General features: G+C 46.2%; 2 protein-coding genes; both read right to left on the bottom strand.

Moving 5' to 3' along the window:
* Positions 1-17692: 17692 nt before the first annotated feature.
* Positions 17693-18816, bottom strand: GSTUM_00012120001 (uncharacterized protein). XM_002842360.2 has 2 exons: positions 18272-18816; positions 17693-18157 (listed from the first exon to the last, which is right to left on the bottom strand). Exons 1-2 carry the CDS (start codon positions 18783-18785, stop codon positions 17889-17891), a joined length of 783 nt encoding a protein of 260 aa, XP_002842406.1. The 5' UTR covers positions 18786-18816; the 3' UTR covers positions 17693-17888.
* A 638-nt stretch (positions 18817-19454) lies between these two features.
* GSTUM_00012119001 (uncharacterized protein) lies at positions 19455-20796 on the bottom strand (the record flags this gene model as incomplete). XM_002842359.2 has 3 exons in its annotated part: positions 20469-20796; positions 20262-20380; positions 19455-20194 (listed from the first exon to the last, which is right to left on the bottom strand). Exons 1-3 carry the CDS (start codon positions 20729-20731, stop codon positions 19455-19457), a joined length of 1122 nt encoding a protein of 373 aa, XP_002842405.1. The 5' UTR covers positions 20732-20796.

The following is a 20796-nucleotide window of genomic DNA, read 5'->3' as shown; positions in this document are numbered from 1 at the left end:
AGTATTGGTTGAAATGCGGTCCCCACTCCAATACCTGCTTTTTCTTTCTTTCTTTCCATGCATATGCGATATCTCAGTTTGGGAGAGTGGGTGTATTTCTAATCTCATGTGTGGTATTGGAGTATTCGCCTAAAATATAAGCCTTTTAAGTCGCCGGTGTTCGGCGTCCCCCAAGACTATTGGGATACTAGTACTTGCAGGCTGGCAGCTCGGCTAGATATGTTATCATCCTCAAAGTACGGTATCATATCCTTATAATATATAGCCTTTTTTCTTGACTTCTAGTGGACGCCCCCATGATCTTCGGCCCTAGAGTTTCTAGGTGATGATGTGGACCAGCAGGCTGCAGCGGCAATGTTGCCAACCTCCTCTGTTAATTAGTTTATTCTTACAAAATCGCATTCCGAGAATCCTGAAGGTGTTCACGGATAGGTTTTGGATGATTCTGTGAGTGCGTTTCCGTAGAAAGCCCAAATAGTCGGACCATACCAGAAGAGGCAACTCCAACGTCATACGTAGCACTTGGTTTGGTTATTTGAATTTTTCCTGTAGACTACTATACTAGTGTTGTGAGCGATAGGTACAAGTACAGTGCCGTACTCGCGCAGTAGAATTAAAGCTAGACACTCTCACAGGGTAGCGGTTAGCAGGCCAATGGTTTAAAATAATCTACGAGGTGTAAGAGATGCGGAAGCCGAGCGATCGAGTCGAATTTTCGCACAAGTTAGCTTATCGCAACCTACTTGTACAGTACCAACCTACATATCATTATCTCTCCACGTCCATCTATCTCTTGGCATACCACCGACTACACTTGAGTGCACTTACGATAGGAACTAAATACCGGTATTCCCACAAGTAATATGATGTCTCGGTGCGTACCCGATTCTACCCTGCCCGAGTATGATACGGCGATCAAATTCGTGGCCCCCCTCCCCCATTTTACACCCAAGATGGGTATTTTCACATGTAAAACATGAGACCATCGCCCTGCAAAAGATGGGGAATCTTTCTAGAGCCTTTGGGGCCATCTAGATATTATCACCCATAAGCGACAAGCTCTGTTAGTGAATGTCCATGGTGCGATGCTCGTAAAAATGATTGGGGGAAAAGGATAGCACTCCTGATTTTATATGAGTTTGCTGCACGAGGAATACCTCTCAACACTATTCAATCTGGACCCTAAGCTCTCAGTTATCATAATTTCTACCTAGAGAGTGTGGGGAATCACCTATGATACGCTGCTTAAAATCAGTGTGAAACGGTGGTGGGTGTGCCACCGATTGTTGCCAAGATTGCACTATGGTATTATATGTCACGCGCGACAGAGTGAGGTTGAACAAAGTTTACCGCTCAACCATTCGATGCTGGTTGGCCGTTTTTTCACTTTGTAGTTCAAGGCTGACACGCGAGCAAAATCCGTTCATGGACAGGCCTCCGTCCATCGTCCTTCGCACCCCAGGTATTGATTAGACAAGTGCATACGTGTGCAGCTCCGGATCCTTATAAGCTACAGCTCCCTCTCTCTTTGGCTTCTAGGAATTCCCTCCAACTCCTTGAGAAGTCAGATTCTCATTGCACACGATCCCTTTCTATTTGTCAAAGAAAAAAGAGGAATCTAGAAAATAGACAATAGCGTAGATGTCGTCAAGGAATCATGCGAGCGGTAATATCAACTCGTTCAACGTGTCGAACCAGAGCAATATCATCAACTTCATTACCGAGATAAGCGCTGGGATAGGCGCCGAGAGGAGACAAATTCTGCAGTGGCTGTCGCCAATTGAACCGCACAGACGGCACCAAGGCGTGCGAGTCGAGCGACTCGCTGGTGTGGGAAACTGGGTATTAGAATCTGACGAGTTCAGAAAATGGAGCGGTGTGGAGGATGGTTGTGTTGAGCCAGTGTTGTTCTGTTCCGGGAATCCAGGAGTAGGGAAAACATATCTCAGGTAGGAAGGGTTGTTGTCGGGGGAAAGGTGATGCGGATGTCACTGACAATAGGAAAATAATAGCTCCCTTGTCATTGATAGCCTATGCGATCGGGCTAGGGGGAAAGGTGTTGCTGTCATAGGATTATACTGCGATTTCCTTGCCCAGCGAGAACAGTCCGCCACAGGCATGCTGGGCGCTATGGTCAAGCAACTTGTCGGTAGAGGGAGGATCCCGAGGAGCATACGGAGGGCTTTTCGGAAGGCTAAAAAGGAGTTTGGCGGTCGAGGTCTCCTACTGCCCGATCTGGTAGAAATTCTGAAGAAGGCTATCAGATCGCTGCCGAGGGTATTTATATGCATTGATGCTTTGGACGAGTCCACTCCGGAGAACCGGCGGGATCTCCTTGGGTCACTGCGGGAAATAGTTCGCGCGTCACCAAACGCGCGAGTATTCCTTACCGGCAGGCCCCATATCGATGACGAGATCGTGAAATTTTTTGGCAAGGTTGTTGGCATACCCGTTAGCCCTACCCAGGATGATATCAAGAGTTACCTGGAGATGAGACTGGAAGGTGACACCGATCCCAATGCGATGGACGACCAATTACGGGCGGATATTATGCGTATCATTCCGGAGAAGATCTCAGAAATGTAAGCGAGAATATTAAGCGCATACCCAACACGAGTCTTAGTTATCACCCACTAACGGTAATATCTAGCTTCCTTCTCGTATCTCTAAACATGGACGCAATCTTGGATGAGGTTACCCTCCATCAGAGAAGGATTAAGCTTGACGAGATGACCACGGGGGAGGGTCTAGGTGATGCTTACGCCGCGACATTATCACGAGTGGGAGCGCAACAGGGGAGCAGATCAAAGCTCGGGACGGAGGTCCTAATGTGGGTATCACATTCGGAGCGGCCATTACATGTCGACGAGTTATGCCACGCCCTCGGGGTAGAAGAAGGATCTACCGACTTGAATATTCGGAATATTCCTGCGATAGAGACACTTCTAGCATGCACTCTTGGACTTGTCACCGTCGAGAAGTCCTCTTCCACTGTCCGGCTTGTCCACTACACTCTTCATGAGTACCTCTCGCATAATCAAGTCTTGTTTCTTAAGCCCCACTCGATGATTGCTGAGGTCTGTTTGACCTACCTTAACTTTCGGCACGTGAGGGATCTTCCGCCTACCCTTCGTTCGGTCCCGCCAACGATACCTCTGGTTGAATATGCATCTTGCTATTGGGGTGTACATGCTAGACGGGAAACCACTGAAAGTGTGAAAAGGCTTGCATTGAAACTACTCGATGGATACGATCAACACATATCTTCAAAGATGTTGCTATTGCGTGGGATGGGCGTTTGGGACCGGCCTTTCAATCGGGAACGGAGCCCTAAGGGATTTACAGGACTTCATGGTGCTGCATACCTCGGATGCGAGGAGATAATAGTTGCTTTATTGGAGATGGGTAAATGGGATATTCAGGCAACAGATTTCAATGGTAACACAGCAATCGCCTGGGCTGCTAGAAGGGGCCATGAGGGGGCGGTGAGGATATTGCTGGAACGGAGCGACGTCAATCCGGACACAGTTGATACCAAATATGGCCAAACGCCACTCTCGTGGGCGGCCAGGAATGGGCATGTGGGGGTCGTAAGAATGCTGCTAGAATGGGGCGATATAGATCCAAATACAGCCGACACTCACTATGGCCGCACGCCACTCTCATGGGCCGCTAGGAATGGGCGTGAAGGAGTCGTGAGGATTCTGCTGGAACGGAACGACATCGACCCCAACGCGGCTGACACCCTATATGGCCAAACACCGCTCTCACGGGCTGCTGAGAGCGGGCATGAGGGGGTGGTGAGGTTGCTTCTGGAACGGGACGGTGTTAATCCCAACACCCCTGATACCATGTATGGCCAAACTCCGCTCTCGTGGGCTGCCGAGAATGGGCACGAAGGGGTGGTGAGGGTGCTACTTGAATGGAACGACGTCGATCCCAACATACCCGACAAAAAGTATCGCCGAACACCGCTCTCGTGGGCCGCTAGGAATGGGCATGAGAGGGTCGTGAGGAGACTCCTAGAGCGGAACGACACCGATCCCGATACAGCTGACACCCCATATGGCCGAACACCGCTCTCGTGGGCCGCTAGGAATGGGCATGAAGGGGTGGTGAGGGTGCTGCTGGAACGGAACGACGTCGATCCCATAATAGCCGACGACAAATATGGCCGAATACGGCTCTCATGGGACGCTAGCGATGGGCGTGGGAGGGCCGTGAGAAAACTCCTGGGATGGAACGACGTCAATCCTTATACAGCCGACAACTAATATGTGACCGAGCCCTGATATTTTGAGCCGCCAGGAGCGGGAATGGGGGGTCGTGACCAGACTACTGGAGCGGGACAATGCCAATCCCGACATGTTGATATCATATATGGCCAAACATTGTTCTCGTGGGCTGCCGGGAATTGACATGCGGGGTTGTGAGGATACTGTTAGGGCGAAACGACAAGAATCCCAACACAGTCCAATATGGCTAAACAAAGTTCCCGCGGGCTGCCGGGAATGGATACGAGTGAAATTGCAAAGTTGTTGTAGGGGTGGGTAGGTTTGATTCCCAGATATCCACCAGGACTACTGTCAACGGAGCTCTCCTTTACTCAGCTGTCCGAACTTTCCGAGCCCTCTTCCAAAAGAACCCACCGATTTTGATATATAAGGATAGAGCTCGTTAACTCTCCTCCCGTCAGCTAGACACATTCTCCCAGCAAGGGAACAAACATGACGAAACAAAATTCTATGCTCACAACACCCAGTTTTTACATGCACATTGACAACTTACCGCAGATGCTAAATCATTGGATTGTTCGCTTGGAATGTCTCGTTATTTCATTGGTTCTTCTGTATTACTATATCCTCCTTAGTATTCTACGCTGCGGTATTGTTTGGGCTTTGTTTTATCTGTGACCGTCGTTGCTATCCTATACCTCCTTTCATTTATACACCCCCTTGCCTTCCACTTGTCATGCCCATTGGGTTAGGCTATTCTGTGTCTGTCTTGGACAACACCCGTGTTGTATTATAAGAGGGGTGGATGAAGGCTTCATAGATAGGGATATAAATTGGATAAAAGTACACATCATGTATGTGAGAGCGGGTGCCCCGCAGGAATCAACAGAGAAAGTTTTATCGTGCATGATCCACAGAGATTTGTCTATTTTATTCTTTTATCGTTACCTATCCTTCGCCACTCTCCTGTCACTGTGCTGCGAGGTAGACATGTCTGTATTATTACCAAATACATCGCGATCTCTCTGCTCCCGCTATCTTTTTTGGAGCTCACATTGCACGTTCACCACTAAATTACACCCCCCACCCCCACTCACCCTTCCCTGCGGGTTCGGTAATTCTCCGCTGCTCGGAAAACACCATGAGAACTCCTCTATATATGTCGGAAGCTCAGCAGAACGGGCGAGCTTAATGTTGGGGAATGGGATTGAGAACTCGCCCCAAAAACTCGTTGTCGTATCGGAAATTCTCGCCGCAGAAAATGCTGATTTAGTTAAGATTCCTCATAGCCGGTGGACTCTAGATGGTCAAATTTAGAGAACATGACAGGATTGTATCATGCAGGAGGGTGCTGCTGGGGAAGAGCAGATTCGGATCTAGGACACCCCTTATCCGCAAAACCATGGTTCAATCGTGTGGTTAATAACTCAAGTTTTGTTTCCCTTTCCTCCGCTGTATTATAGGCTGTGTTAGCCTTCCCTCACTCTTACACCCCCCCATCGGATTTTAAAGTGTTCTTTTATATGATACCGGCCCGGGTAGCCGTGTCTGGTGCGTTCACGGTGGGTTGCGGTGCCCTGTCGTACGGTATTGCACACTTACCGCTCTAACTCTACATACTGAGCGGTAGGTTGTGATTGGGGAAATTCTGAGAAGGGTTTAGTAATCACTTGCATTACCGCACCTTTTTCTTCAGCCGCCACACAATACAAGATGGAGTTGGCCATGAGCTGTGCATCTTCAATTGCGCTTAACGCTTCTAGAGCAGGTGGTTTAGAAAATCTTCCCACAGCCGCTAAGCATTGCCTCACCGGGCTAGCACAAGTCGGGTATGTTTCCTGGATCGCCGGCAATGGACCCCGCCGCCAGCGGTGTGAGAACCCTAGAACTGCGGGTGGAGAACAGGACGGAGCTTTGTTGCATGATTTCCCACCGACTTGAAGATACTTATAGTGAATAAGCATTTCATCTAGGTTGCAAATATGCAACAATTCAAATTGACTAATGGGATGCTCAACTGTAAGCTCTCACTCTCCCAAAAGTATGTACTGCATAGCTATGAGTTGCTCTAACTCAAGTGCACTCCATTAATGATCAATATTTTATAATCTGTAGGTATTTTTTCCACCTTCTTTACAATACAACATAGATTAGCTAACTTAAGAAGCCACCAAACTACCAGTAGCTGAACAGAAACAATTCTCAATTTATATGTAGATATGTTGCTCAAACTTGAAGCTGTGATTGAACCTGAAACCACCCCTGCCAGTGCTATACCACCTTCCCAGCTTCCTGCCTCTCTATAAAGTCTCTCTATATTCTGTCTTCTAACTCCTGTCCTAGAACTCTTTGACTCAATTCTACTAATTTCTCCTTTTCTACAGGTGAGCTCTTCCCATATTTCTCACTCTCCTTCTTCTTTGTAGTACAATCTCTAATAGTTTGGCAAGAAATGTAATGGATATTGGTGGCTTCTTGCTACATTGATCACCAGTATTCTCCCAAATATATATGTGAAATCAAATGATATTTGAAGAATATAAGGACTTGAACTTTCCGTCTTATGCTATAGCTTCTTTCAGGGTATCCAATTAATTTTAACTCTAGTTGACTCAATTGATGTTCATATATAGGCTTCACAGTTAGTCCCCAGCGGCGTTTAGAATATCAAATTAGTGCACTCTGAGTTACTTGATCTGTGTCGAGCCACTATATCCTCTTCTTTTTATGTCTTTCCCATTCAATCCTCCTATTTTTGTACCTCCTTTTCTATCGCCTTAACAGTGACTCATTCCATAGCATTTCAAGCATCATTGCCTTCTTCAGATCTTACTCTTTAATCGTATAGAGCAGCACAGTCCGCACTGGCACAGAAGCTCTATGAAATCTACATGGGAGTCCGTCGAAGGTCTCCCATCCCAGCTAAGTGCTATCCTTCGTATTCAGAGGCTTAATGACCAATGCTGGTCAGGAATACAGTCACCGTTTAAGTTTGATATTGTCTGTGCAAAAAAGTTTAATTTCAGCATCATAGATGGTCACTTGGTATCTTGACATTACGCCAACCCCCCGCAAGTGAGCCAAGCTCCCGATCCCCGATGGTGGATTTAACGAGTTTATACGGTGGGCTTGAGACCTCAAGCCATCCGAGCCTTATTGCCAACACGGGATAAGCTGATTTGAGTCTATGGTTAGGCCCGCCTCCAGCCGGCTCATGTCCAACACTATTGCGAATCACACTATAAGATGTCTTTTACCCGTACGTGATGTTTCATCGTGATATGAGACACAGAGAGTCGCCTCGGTACGTCAGGCAGCGCCCAAGAACGAGGGAGGGGCAATGGAAGTTAAGCAATAGTCTAACAGATACATTGGCCAAAATTTGGTGCTCTCTTTCAAATGACAGCTTAGCCCCGACGACGCTGGTAGGAAAGCTTCCGTAAGGCCTACCATACCAATGCGGCCGAGTCGAAGCAGGGCACTTTGCATAGGAACTGTCATCTTAGATGTCAGGCTTCACACTCGGCCGGGCGAGTACAGCATCCTCCGAACAAAACATTTGAAATACATATATATATTATATAAATATCACAAAGGGGATACAATACGCGGGTCTTCTCCGACCCGTCGCCCAACCGGGGAAGTTTTACTCCTGAGCCACTTGGGATCAATCTCAGGTCCCCTAGAGGTTTTCCCTCGACACCTCAAGTGAATTATGAAAAACCTGCACCATTCGTGTCCTATCTCGCACCCGCAGCCCAAGAACACCCACCTCCTCACAATATGGAGATCTCGCGGGAGGCTTTGTCTTGTGTGATATGATATCTTCATTCGGGTCGGGATATTTTCCAACCCTGTTTTTTCTCTTCTCCCTCCACCCTCCTAGTATTGACCTGTTCCGCTGTGCCTTTTGGGAGGGAGCCCCGATCTATATAGCCCTTCGGGCGCGGATTCAGGTTTAGGCTATGATACACGTTAGATTTTAGTCGAGCTTGTTGCGCTGGGGGGGTGTAGTAACGCTGGCCAGTATGATTGGTCGCCACACCCGGTACGGGCGCTCCCTACAAGCATAGGGTACCCAACGGTGAAAGCTAATGACTCGAAAACCTAATAAATTTCCAATGCCCCCCCGATCTGATACTCATGTATGTACCGCGAGTTGCCCTGCAAGAAGGGGTCCCATTATTCGTGTAGTCTCAGCTCACCTTTTCCCTTTGAACAATTTCCCCAGTTCCCAGGGATCGGCCCTTCTATGATATCACGGCCAGCAGGGATTGGACCGGCGAACCAAGTCCACGGAATCAATTGACACGAAACTGCCTACTCGCGGGGTCGAGTTGAAGTTGGTTGGAAACTTTGTATGGGAGCTGCTACATTACCTGTCCCATCCCCGACTCTGCTGCACGAGCAAAGAAAGGTATCATAGTTGGGATAATACACCGAGTTGATATCATAAATTTGTGCAATCATGTGTCATCACTCGGTACCACCATCTTTCTTCAAGGATCATACCTGTTCGTGCTGAGCTTTCTTCACCCAACTCGGATGCTGATTGTCGACGTCTCCCCTTCTGTTGGTTTTCGCGTTGGAGCCCTGACCAATAGACTGCCGGCGGTTCTTATCCTTTTTGCTCCCCTTGTTAATTCCCCGCTAACCTTCTCCCAGCGTTCCGCTTATCTCCAGCAGTCCTGATAGACGGCCCACAACACGCCGAACCTCTGACGTTAGCACCACGATATCCAGAATTGGCATTTGCTCCCTCGGGATCCCGGGGGGGTGGTGGGAGCGATTCAGGGGTACGGTATTTATTGGCTCCGTTTTTACTCTTCTTTCCCCCCGTCCCTTCTCCTAGTCTACCCAGAGGCGCTAGGTGAAGCCATCGATGAATCAATTCACATTACTAGCTTATCGTCCCTCTTGGTCTACCCCATACCCGGAGACTGCAAGTAGCAAATAATTTGCTATGATAGGAGTTTGTTGCCGATAATCGAGGTCAGGATGAGGGTTTGGGGAAACAACCAGACGGGCCCCAAGTGCTCGACTCTCCCAATTTAGGGGGGAATTACCCTCGAAATTCTCAAAGCCCCCAGAAATTTCTTAGTCCGGTAGTATTGAGTATTCGGTCCCTGAAGATAGTTGTTTTTAGTGTAAAACAGTCAATAGCCCGAGTTTCTGTCGTCCTACTTGTCAAGCAAGCAAGCAAGCAAGCAAGCAAGCAAACAAGCAAACAAGAAGGCCGCCAATTCTTCTCTGGGTGGTGTCAATCTATCACATTGAGAACTGGTGGAAAGCTAAAATCAAAATCAAAAACTAAAAATGCCGAATCCCATGCGAGTAGACAAAAAACCATATCAAACAAAAAGGAGAAGAGACTCCTGCGGCCTCTAACTAGAGAAGATAACCCGATATCAAATCCCCAACTTCTCCCTCCCAGCATCCAAAACACCCCACCCCGCTCCAACACCTTTCGCAACCACCATGATCCCAGTGCCCACAAAATCCCCGGTAACCCTCTCTCCGACTTTTAGACCAACCCTCATTCCCGCGACTACCCCATTCCCCTGCTCGCAACTAGATTCTTCCCTATAAACCTTCACAAGGTGTTCAGCACCGCCACGAATTCTGCTTGGAGATCGCTTGATTTCCGCCTTCAACCGGTTACCGCCGTCAACAATGTGCTCTTTCGTGTGTGCTCCCTGGTCCTTGGATGGAATGAAAACGTGCCGGCGGGTATGCGAGACTACCGTTTGAAAGAGTTCAAACGTTTTTTCGAATTCCGGTTTTGGCCGAGCAGTGACGTCGGGCGGCTCTGTGGGGGCTTCGCTGTACCACTCCGGCGCGGCAGAGTCGAGGGACTCGGATATCCTGCCGTTTATCGCTTCCAAGTATGGGTTCGTCAAGTTTGCCAATGGCGGAGAGACGTTTTCCTTGTAAATCCTTGACACATTCTCCCGGAAATTCTTGCAAGCCTCGGCGATTGCGGAGCGTGTGCTATCGGTATAGACCTTCGCTGCGGTGCTCAGAGCAGATATAGGGTTGATAACAGCTTTCTCAATAATCCGTTTTGGTGGGTTGGTGAGGTTAGAAAGCGGCATGGACGGGAGAGACGGGAAGGTTTGATCGACTTGGGCAAGCAGTGAGTCCGCAATGATGTCTGTTTTTGAAAGAATCTTTGTGGGTACAAGCGAGGCTGCGAGGTTGGCCCCGCTGGCTATGGTGGTTGTGAGGGCGTTGGGAACGTAGTCCTCGATAAGGCCACCAACATCCTGTGTCAGTTGATATCGCCGCAAATGTGCAATTGTGCCCGTAGAGCGGGTGTAAGCTGGAGCAGGCTTTTCGTGCCCAGGTGACGGTGGAGGGGAGGGTTCTGCATGCGGTGCCATCAGAATTCGAAGATCGGGTTCTGAGTCGATGCTGACGGGAATTGTGTCCCGCTTTCTCGAGGAAGACACTATGACAAGATCAAAGGAGGAGAAGAAAAGTGGGAACGATAAGAGGTGGGTGGGCGACTGTTTTGAAGGAGGCCGTCTTCGGGAGTGGGGGGAAAGCGGTGGGGGGCGCTCTGATGCCAGTGCTAATGATGTCACAAAGGACAACGGTCTGAATGAGCTAGCGGTGATGAAGCTCTTAGGTGCCCGGTACGGCAATGTGCTAGACTACTAGTAGTGCTGGGGTAAAGGGCAAAGGACTGAGTATCGTACAGTAAACTCAGACCCTCAGAAGAATCAAAAGAAGAGGGGGAATTCATGGCCATGATAAAGGGAAACATGACGTTTTTCTCCCACATGTGAGAGCAGGAAGGGAGAGCAGGAATGATTGGTCAATCCTCCCTCGCTTCGTTGACATGTGATTCTTGTAAAATGGTTGGCTCCCACTTTACTTGGAACGGTGAGCCCCCGGATAAAGCAGACAAAAAAGCCCACGCCAGATAGACTACTCGCACGGTCGAGTTGAAGCTAGACACTTTGTATCAAATCTTAGGGCGCGTCCGGTTGCCAAGGTGTTTTGAAACCTTGATAATGGGAAAATGAGAGTTGCATTGAGAAACTACAATAATGGTAAGTTGACAGTTTGGACTCATGTAACATCACAATGGCATGTCTGGTCACCCTCAATAAAATGCCAAGAAATAACAAGAATTGAGGTTCTATGAATGTGTATATAGCTGGAATATACGCAAGGATATTTTATTTTATTGTACAATATATAACCAATAAATACCATTCTACCATCATCATCTCAGTCATATTTTTTATTTCTTTCTTTATCACATATTTACTATTGTTAATACCAAAAACCATGTTGAAATTGAAGTAGTCTGATAGGATGACACAGGCACTGTTCAAAGTACTGCTTGAGCAAGCGTTACAGGGAGAGAAGGTAGAGAATGAATTTAAAAAGAAGACATGGGCTGCAGCACGAGTTTCATTAAGAAATACTCATGATATTGACTTGGAAGCTACACAGTTGAAGTTGAAGTAGGCAAATGTAAATTAATTATATTATATTATTCTAATAGTATAAAAGATAACAATATAAAAGAATATAACTAATTATTTTTAATATACATAGTTAAAGAAATATTACGAGATATTTACAACACTGTAAAACAATTCCGGATTTGAATGGGATAGTGAAAATGAGATACCTACTACTCTTAATAATGTATGAAATACATACATCAAAGCGCATCCCACAGTCGAGAAGTTTTGATATCATGGACTTATACACTTTACCATGTTAGAACAACTATGTGAAAATATGTTAGCAACACAAGAATACGCACTTACCTCAAATCTGACTCTTATGAGTACTACAGGTACTCAATGCCAAAGATCTATAATTAGTGAGACTGCTTATGGAGAAAGTAGGAAAGGAGAAGATATAGGAATAGGTAGGCAGTCAGAAGAAGGAAAATGAGTAGATGGAGGCAAGGGAGAAGAAATTGGTAGCTTACAGGAAGGTGGTCCTAGGGTAAAGGAAAGAGTTAAGTATGGAGTGGTAGAAAGTATGCAGGAGGAAAAATATATGGAAGGAGATTTGGGTAGTGGAACAAAGAAATACAGTTTAAAGATAGTCAGTCAGGATGAGGACTAATATGGAGAAGTACAGAAGGGAGACTGGGAGGGAGGTTTTACAGGAGCCAGGTGTACATATGGAGGAGAGATAGGACTTGGGTCAGGAGCAGGTGATATGATATTGGAAAAAGAAGGATATAGTAAGAAGAAAAGAGTAGAAACAGAAAAGAAAATGGGGGAAAAGAAGAAAAAGAAGGAAAGATCAAAGAATAGTAGAAAGGTCAAGAAGATTGGAGAAGGCAGAGAGGAGGAGAATGAGGAGGGTAAAGAAGAAATAGAAGGTCAAGGAAGGAAAAGGTATGAAAAAGGATAACAGCCAGCCTCAAAGACAGATTGAAAGTCATTAAGAAAAGCAATTGCACAAGTTCTCAATTGAATTGGTACTACCACCTGGTCTATACAGCATTCTAAGACCGAAATAGCAGTTGAGAAATTGCAAGATATTTGTGGATCTGTACTTTCTACAGAGGATTTAGTAAAGACATTTCAGTTGATGGAAAATGAGGTTAAAGCATCAATTTTTATTACAATACATAATGGTAATGCACTAGATATGTGGCTTGCTAATAGTTTAAATCAAATGTAATTTATGAAATTTTATATTAAAAAAAGTACTTGATTCAATTAATATAATTAATGTAGTTGACCTATATTCTTTAAGCTAAACTATCACGAAATTCCTTCATTTCTGCATCATCCTTTATTGTATCTTCTTCATGGTAAATCCTATCTTCCTTACTAATCTCTCTCCTATCCTGCCTTTTTTTGAAATGTTTAATGCTATGATCTTACTGCTCAACTAAATCTCCCTACTATTTACTCTCTTTTCTTCCATTCTGACTCATGATAAAATTATGGAAAGCACTAAGTGCTAACAGTAATTTTACCTGCGTACTATATAGGTACTTGTTCAATGAATATAAGATTAAAAATCTTTTTTTTTTAAAACTCCAAGAAATCTTTAGATACAATTTTATGCTTGTGCATAACATAGGTTAAATAGTTTTTTATTTTATAGTCTTGTAACTCTTAAATAGTTTATATTTTAAATAAATTAGCAATTATTTATTATATAAAATGATGTACATAAAGAAAAGAAAATTAAATTGACTGACTATAACTTTGTACTAGTTTGTTCACATAAATGGTATCTAATGCCTCAATAAGGTGTTAAGAATCTCTTTTTCAAAGTATAACCTGCATCAATAAGGAAGTATTTTCCCTCTGGAACTTGTAGTCCATTTTGAATAGCCTACTGAAGTACTCATCCATTGTGGGTTAATGCTTTCTATCCTGAAACTATATTTGAAAAATAATGTCAGAATGTACAAAACCCAAGAACATTTTGAGTAATTGTATCTTTGTAGTTTCAAAAGCAGACAACATCTTCTGCGGAAATCTTCGCTGAAATATGTGTTCCATCTGCAGTACTGATAGTATCTTTAAAATATGGATATAGGATTCTTGGCTTTTCTAGTATTTCTGGAGCAATAATATTTGGATTTGACAGCTAGACATTCTCTTTTAATAGTTTAATCAAACTATCAAGAACTTGATCGAAGTATCTGGTGCAATTTTATTTTAGTTTTTATTATTACTTAATTTATATATATATCTAGATATATATTAAATACATAATATTGTACTGGTGTACTTACTTTGTTACTGTAAAACCACTTATTTGAAATCTTTCTTGTACCTCACAATTGGTACAATTATGACCCACAATAGCGAGAAAAAGTGCTTCCTGCTCCCCAACAGTAACCTTCCTCCCCACTTCCAATTACCCAGACTGCCTCATCCAGTCGCATAGCTCACCGAAGGTTGCTTTCAGCATTCAATGTACCTCCAGAATACATTACTCTTTTGAAGTATGAAGTTCATCAATGTAAGTATCCCCACTTAATTGACTTGTATGATAAGCTCTCTTATCAAAATAAAGACAACTATAGGCTCCAACAATAAGTCCTAGTTGACATAACTAGACTCTAGACAATAGATAAAGAGATGGGTTTTAGGAAGACATTGGAGGTGTTTAGGTATGGAGATTGTACAGGTATGGTATGTGGAGTTCAATGGACATAATGGATGGATTAGGACTCAGCGATATTGTAGGAGTGATGTTGTAGGTTTGGAAAATACTGGTCAGACTAGTATTTCAGAAACCTTCATTTTGACATCATTATTACATCCTCATTATTGAGCTCTGGTGTCAACCAGACATGTCACTCCAAAAATAAAATAGAGGTTTGGTGTGGCAACCAGACACGCCCTTAGATTATTTGATACAAAGTGTCTGGCTTCAACTCGGCCACAGGAGCACTCGAGGACCGGTACTGTACTCTAGTAAGGCTCTCAATTAGAACCCCCGCATAGACTACCATACCGGTACGAGTACGGTACTCCAGTAGAACACGAGCCGACTGCATGATTGAAATTTATTGGAGGTGAACCAAGATAGATTCCCATTAGCCAATAATAAAGTATTCAACCCACAACCAAACACAAGGATGTGCTGGTCAACATTCGGCCTGGCCGTATCGTGACTCTGGCAGAAGCTCCTTGACCCCCGGGAAAACAGATTCGACAACGACCAGCCAACCCTTTAATAGCTTGTGTTAATTTTTCCAGGGGGGGTGCCCGTAGACTCTAATTCGTTCGGTTGATGCTTGCGGTGTGGCTTGCTCTGATCAGGGATGTTGTCTCCCTCCATCCGCTACTCGTAAACATCGGTACCCTCGATCCCCGGCACCTCGTTACAGTACGAGTAGTCTAGCTGCACAGAAGCCCACCTAGATATGTCAACAAAACACTTGATAAGAATTCCCGAGTAGATTTCCCATTGCACAGACGCAAATCTTGAGCATGAATCCACATATAAGTTTTAAACCCCTCACAATACAGAAGCTAGGAGCTAATGTGTTTGACCGAATCGCCCAACATTACGAGAGCAAAATACCGCACATGAAGTAGGAATATTCGCCACAACCTTATTCTGTGTGTGGCATTACCGTACTCAGAAGAAGTCCTTTAGCTCAATATTGTACTCCAATAGATAGGACATATGGACGCCACAGATTGCAGTTATCGTCTTGGTGGCACAGGATTCTGAGACCCTGCCAAGGTCAAGGTGGTTGAAGATGTTCTGCGAAGTCTCTGACCGGCATTAGAAAGCGTTAACAGTGGATATAGGAGGATTGTTATCAAGAGCACTTACAAACTTTGGCACAACCTATGCCAGTCTGTACCACACGGAGGAGCGGAGGAGCCTGTAAGGGGGCAATATCGAACCTAACAACCCGAAAATAACTTCCAAAGACCACCATTCATTGTTCTGAGAGTATGATATCGAGAACTCCATTAGAATTAAGCCACACGTGATTGCGTTCCAAAACAAATTCACACTAGACCATTCTCAAACTCCCCCATCCCAAGACGACCCCCGGTTCACCAACATACTACTCGAGTATGGGATATAAGTAACTTAGTGACATCACTCTAGGTAGAAAACCAACCTTCATAAAATCAACGCCCCCCGTTTAGAGCATACAAACACCAGTATGCAAAGCACAATAAAAGTCGGTGAGGGGAACGAGAAAATCGCGGCATATCTGAAAACACTTTCGCATACGTTATTTTGGCAATCCAGGCGACATTGCCTTGTGGTTTCAACGCAATATGGATTTGGAGATCTATGCTTCCCATAATGGTTAGACCAGTACTGTATATGAAAGCCCTGCAGAACTTTTGATTATATAAAGCAAGCCCAGAGGATAATACCATACCCCAATACAAAAAGTCTGGTGTCTACCGACAGTCACCAGAGAAGAATCCCAAGGGAAAAGCGGTTGAAGCCTATCAGGACAAAAAATGAGAAGCCGGCTCAGGGCACCAGGGCTGGTACATGTGTCGGAAATAGCGGATCGGTTGCGACATCAACTGTTCCAATTGGGGCAGAGCTTAAAGTCATAGCTCCATCTTAGTTTGCCAGAACCAAACGCGGAAAAATGGTGGAAGAGACAAAGAGTGGATACAATCCATTAGTTGAGGGTATCTACCATCCCAAGCTGAAGTGTACGAGAAGAATCCAAATGACACAACGGGGCGTAAGCTATCGGAGAGCTTTATGGAAGGAGGGAACATCAAGAGATGAAGTGCCTGTATTAACTTGCATAGAGATCTTTGGCATGGTATACGTAAGAAAGTAGGACTGCCAATCCCGCAAGCTCAACTCAATACCAACTCTACCTCTACCCTCGAAGAGCCCAAGCAAAGGCATATCATTATTAGACCACGGATCTCGGATTGTAAGCATATATCGCCATATACCCACGACCTTAACTATCAGGTTCCTACATGCATCTGTTTAACCCCCTAGAAGTTAGAAGAATATTAGTGCCACCCACCGACCAGCGCAAGCACCCTGGCAAGGAAGGATATGGCATCCTCTTTTTATATTCACTGCGAACTTGCCATATCACATCAAACCATCTGTTGCCCATTGTGAGGTTTCAGTAAACTTAGGTCAATGATATTTTATCAACCTACACATACCTTTCCGGAGACCACACAGCAGTGTGCCGTATCCCACAGCCCGCCAGGTTGCCGCGCCCAAGAGATCCCGTTGAGAAAATAACGGGATCAGGAAAGTATCCCTCCCTAAATAGAAATGAATTACTAAGGTTTTAAACTGGGTCCTGCTCCGCTGCCATAGATGAAAAAAATGTACTATCGTAGAGCACTTCTGGCAAATTAGGTTCTCGACTCTCTTTCTTCCATGAAAAGATTGATACCAGATACCGGGCGTCCCTCCGTGTTCGGTGTGGTCGGCGATACCCGCCCGCAATGCCGGATCCGTCCCATCGGGGATTTGACATCATGATATTGTTCCATTAGTATGGTTCGTGCAATCCAAAACGTGCACCATTCAACAACTCGTCAATTGATTATATCTCACTATCAATATCTGTAATTACCTCAAAAAAAACCACTACGTTCTTCTCTTTAGTATTCCCAATAGCCTAGTGGTTTTTTTGAAGCGATATTTTATCTTAGTGGAGGGGTATAATCATTTAAAAATGCTAATTGCTGGTGTATCATACTTTTTGGGCTGCACGAACCATATTCTGTTACGGTGAGCCTTTTGCTATCATACCAATTTTCCAACATCTCTGCCCAGGCTTACGAGTGACAATGGGTGAGCTGCATTTGCACAGCACCCGCAGTGCAGGACTGCACCGGCATCAGCACTGAATAATTGTGGATCCAGGATCACTCGAGTAGAGAGACATTGCGATAATATCCATCTTGTATTACCTCAACGCGCTATTTACGTCGTTTCTGGCCCGGTATTAACCTGTAGATTGCGGGGACTATAGATTGTAAAATGGGAGAAACACCCTCCTCAAAGCAATTATGTATCGAAGTCGAAAACACTGAAGCATGAAAGAATAAAACTAAGCTTAATTCACCCCAAAAGTGATAAAACAGGTGCAAATCTTGTACAAAACACCCGTTGGCTATAAAAACAGGAGGTTAAAAAAACAAATCCTAGCCCAAAAAGCCACTCAAATAACTAATCATAACCAAACCCATCTCCATATTTCTCCGCAGCACGATTGCTGTCAGCCTCCGACCCTCCCCGTAGTAACCCTTCCAACACTTCATTCTCCTTTCGAAGCCTATCCACCCTCTCCCGTGCAGCCCAAACCTGCATCTTGAGTGCCGCCCTCTTCTCCTGCCGCGGCTTCGAGGCCGCCTCGGGGTGAGGATGCGGTGGGGTCTCCGCAAGCGCTACTCTTCCACTGTCCCTCCCCTCTAGAGACCCCATGGGCCGTGCTTTGCCTGGTCTCTTCCTGCGTCTGCGAAGTATCATCTTTAGCAGATCCTCCTCCACCCCTTCCTCCGTCTCCTCCTCCGGCGCTCCCGCCGAAGGGCCCGCCGCGACAACACCCTTACCGGGCGGCTTCGGGAATAAATTCCGGAGGGCCTTCGCAGCATCGCACTCGCATCCAGCCGGCGCGCCAGTAGGGAGCAACATCGACTCCGCTCGATTATTCCAAACCATCTGAATGAGCGCATTGATAACGAGATCCTTCTGACTTTCCCCTGCATTCTCCCCCTCCTCCTCCTCATCCGTCTGCGTCACCGCTTCTATCATCCGCGGAACGAGCCGCTCCCGCATTTGAAACCTCGCGACGGTCCGGTCAAGTGCGTGTTTCTCCTTCGTTACGCGCGCAAGGTCGACATCGATGCTGCGACATCGCGCATCTAGTTCGCAGACCCGGCTTTTCCACCAGGCCGCCGAGCGCTTTTCTTCGTCAAGTTGGGATTGGAGCGCCGCGATTGTGGATTCTAAGTGGCGGTGCGACTCCAAGAGTGATTGGTACGAGGGTATTGGTTTACCGGATGATTGCGGTGGAGAGGAAGCTAGTGAGAGGGCGGAGAGGTACTGAGTTGGTGAGGTTGTCATTGCGGCGGCCACGGAAGATGTGGGGGGAGATTGAACGATGGAGGATCGTTCGGGATTTGGTGTTGTCTTTGTTCAGAGTGTTGGCTCTGCCAAGACGTCATAGAGTGGCACCGCACCCGCACCCGCACCCGGACAATCGCTTGCTGTCGCCCGACAAAGATTTTTCCCCATAGCGCATGTGTGAGGATCAAGACTTCTCGGAAGAACCGCTGTGCAAGGAGTAATGAAAGGATCTTTAGGGAGAGCGTCCCTCGAGAACTGGATGGAGACAGCCGTCAGTCGTAGGCTCGTAGCACCATAGGGGCCTGAAGATACCTCGTTGAGCCTCATCCCAGTTTTGATGAATGCACGAGTGCAGCTTCTGTTTGTTGTTATCGTAGATTCCGTAACGTAGAAACAGTTGTGCATTTCGCCCCACCATCAACCTTGGAAAAGGCGAAGAGAAAGCAATAGGAGACTCAATAATGTCAAATTTTATGCGAAGAATCCCGTCTAGAACCCCAGTCATGGCTTTAGCATTAAACTTACTCCAAACCCGGCAACACCTCTTGGACCTAACATCGGATACAGCAACTCGAGCTCCACAATCTAAACTCATTTCTATCGCTTGATTCCAACACTACTATATCTATTTGCGGCTAATACAAACAAACACTGATCCTCACCTCTCTACCCCCCAAGTCCCACTCCACCCCCACTAAGAGGAGTTTCGCTTTCCTCTTCCTCTACCGCTTCACCCCCAAAATTCTTCACAACGCCTCCCAATATATCACCAGCACCGAAATCAACCCTAAGCCTCCTCCCTTTACTTCCCTCCGAGAAAAACAAACCCTCCCCTCTGACCCCTCCCAAACTCACGATCCCAACACCCTTCCCAGCATCATGCGAAGCCTTAACGAGCCTATAAGCAGAATACGTAGCCAAACTGGTCCCAACGACAAGTATGCCCCCACATTTATCTACCATTTCTTCCGCTTTAGTCTTGGCCTCCAGTAATATAGATTCCCCAAAGAACGTCACAGAGGGTTTCAACACTCCATTCGTAGCCGACCCCCCGTTAGGCCTGTGTGATCCTTGTTCGTCAACTAGGACCTTGATATCATTCGAATTGAGACACTTTGGGCAAGGTGGGTAGCGGAATTTCGTATATGGTGCCCCGAGGATGTCCACGTCACCGTCGGGGTTCGTCTTTATGCTTTGCCCCCGGCGATGACCATTGCCGAACATTCCAGCTTCTGTAGCAATGTGTAGAAATTCCGCCCATTTGGGGTTTAACTCTGCGAGGGTTTTCTGAAATTCAACGCGCGGGTATGGGGAGCGGCAGGTTAGACAGATGAGTGTTTGGAGAGTGCCATGTAGTTCCGTAGTTCGCAAGTGGGGGTGACAGGTGTGGTGGAGGGAATCAACGTCTAACTTACGGCTCTTCCATCAGAACGACACCGGGACAAGAATCGCACGAGTGGACAGAATGAGGACTTTGAGTGATTACGTGATTCAGCACCCCCAGCTTTCCTAGTATCGAAATCGACCTGTGCACTCTATTCGGCTGGGCTTTTTCCATTGTCGGCCACCCGAGGAAACTTCGCGTCCAGTATCTGTTCATACACGGCTCAATCCGTAAGCTATGTTCAGGGTGGCTCTGGGGAAGTGAGCGGGTGGGGGCAATCGAATATATTTCCGCACCGTTTCCGGGCTTCATGATTCCCCGCAAATTCCTCATAGAATATTGGCCGGTAAGTCCGGTTCAGTCTGTAGGTTCCCTTCTCGCCACGGTAGTCTGCCAGGCCGCTCTCGACAGAAATACCAGCGCCCGTAAGGATGACGACGTCGCGCGACTCCAGAAAGTTGGTCACTGCATCGATTGCTGCGGAGAGTGTCGTGGCGTTTTTGGGGTGAATTGGGGGCGGTGGGAATGGCAGGACGTATGGAATTCGAGGGGTTACCATGGGAGAAAGGGATATATTTCACTATTGCGAGTCTCATGGGAGACCTTATTGGTGATAGGAGAGGC

This window comes from Tuber melanosporum (genome assembly GCF_000151645.1).
Source record: "Tuber melanosporum whole genome shotgun sequence assembly, scaffold_96, strain Mel28".
NCBI classification, from domain to species: Eukaryota; Fungi; Ascomycota; class Pezizomycetes; order Pezizales; family Tuberaceae; genus Tuber; species Tuber melanosporum.
This window is presented reverse-complemented; position numbering and strand designations above follow the sequence as displayed.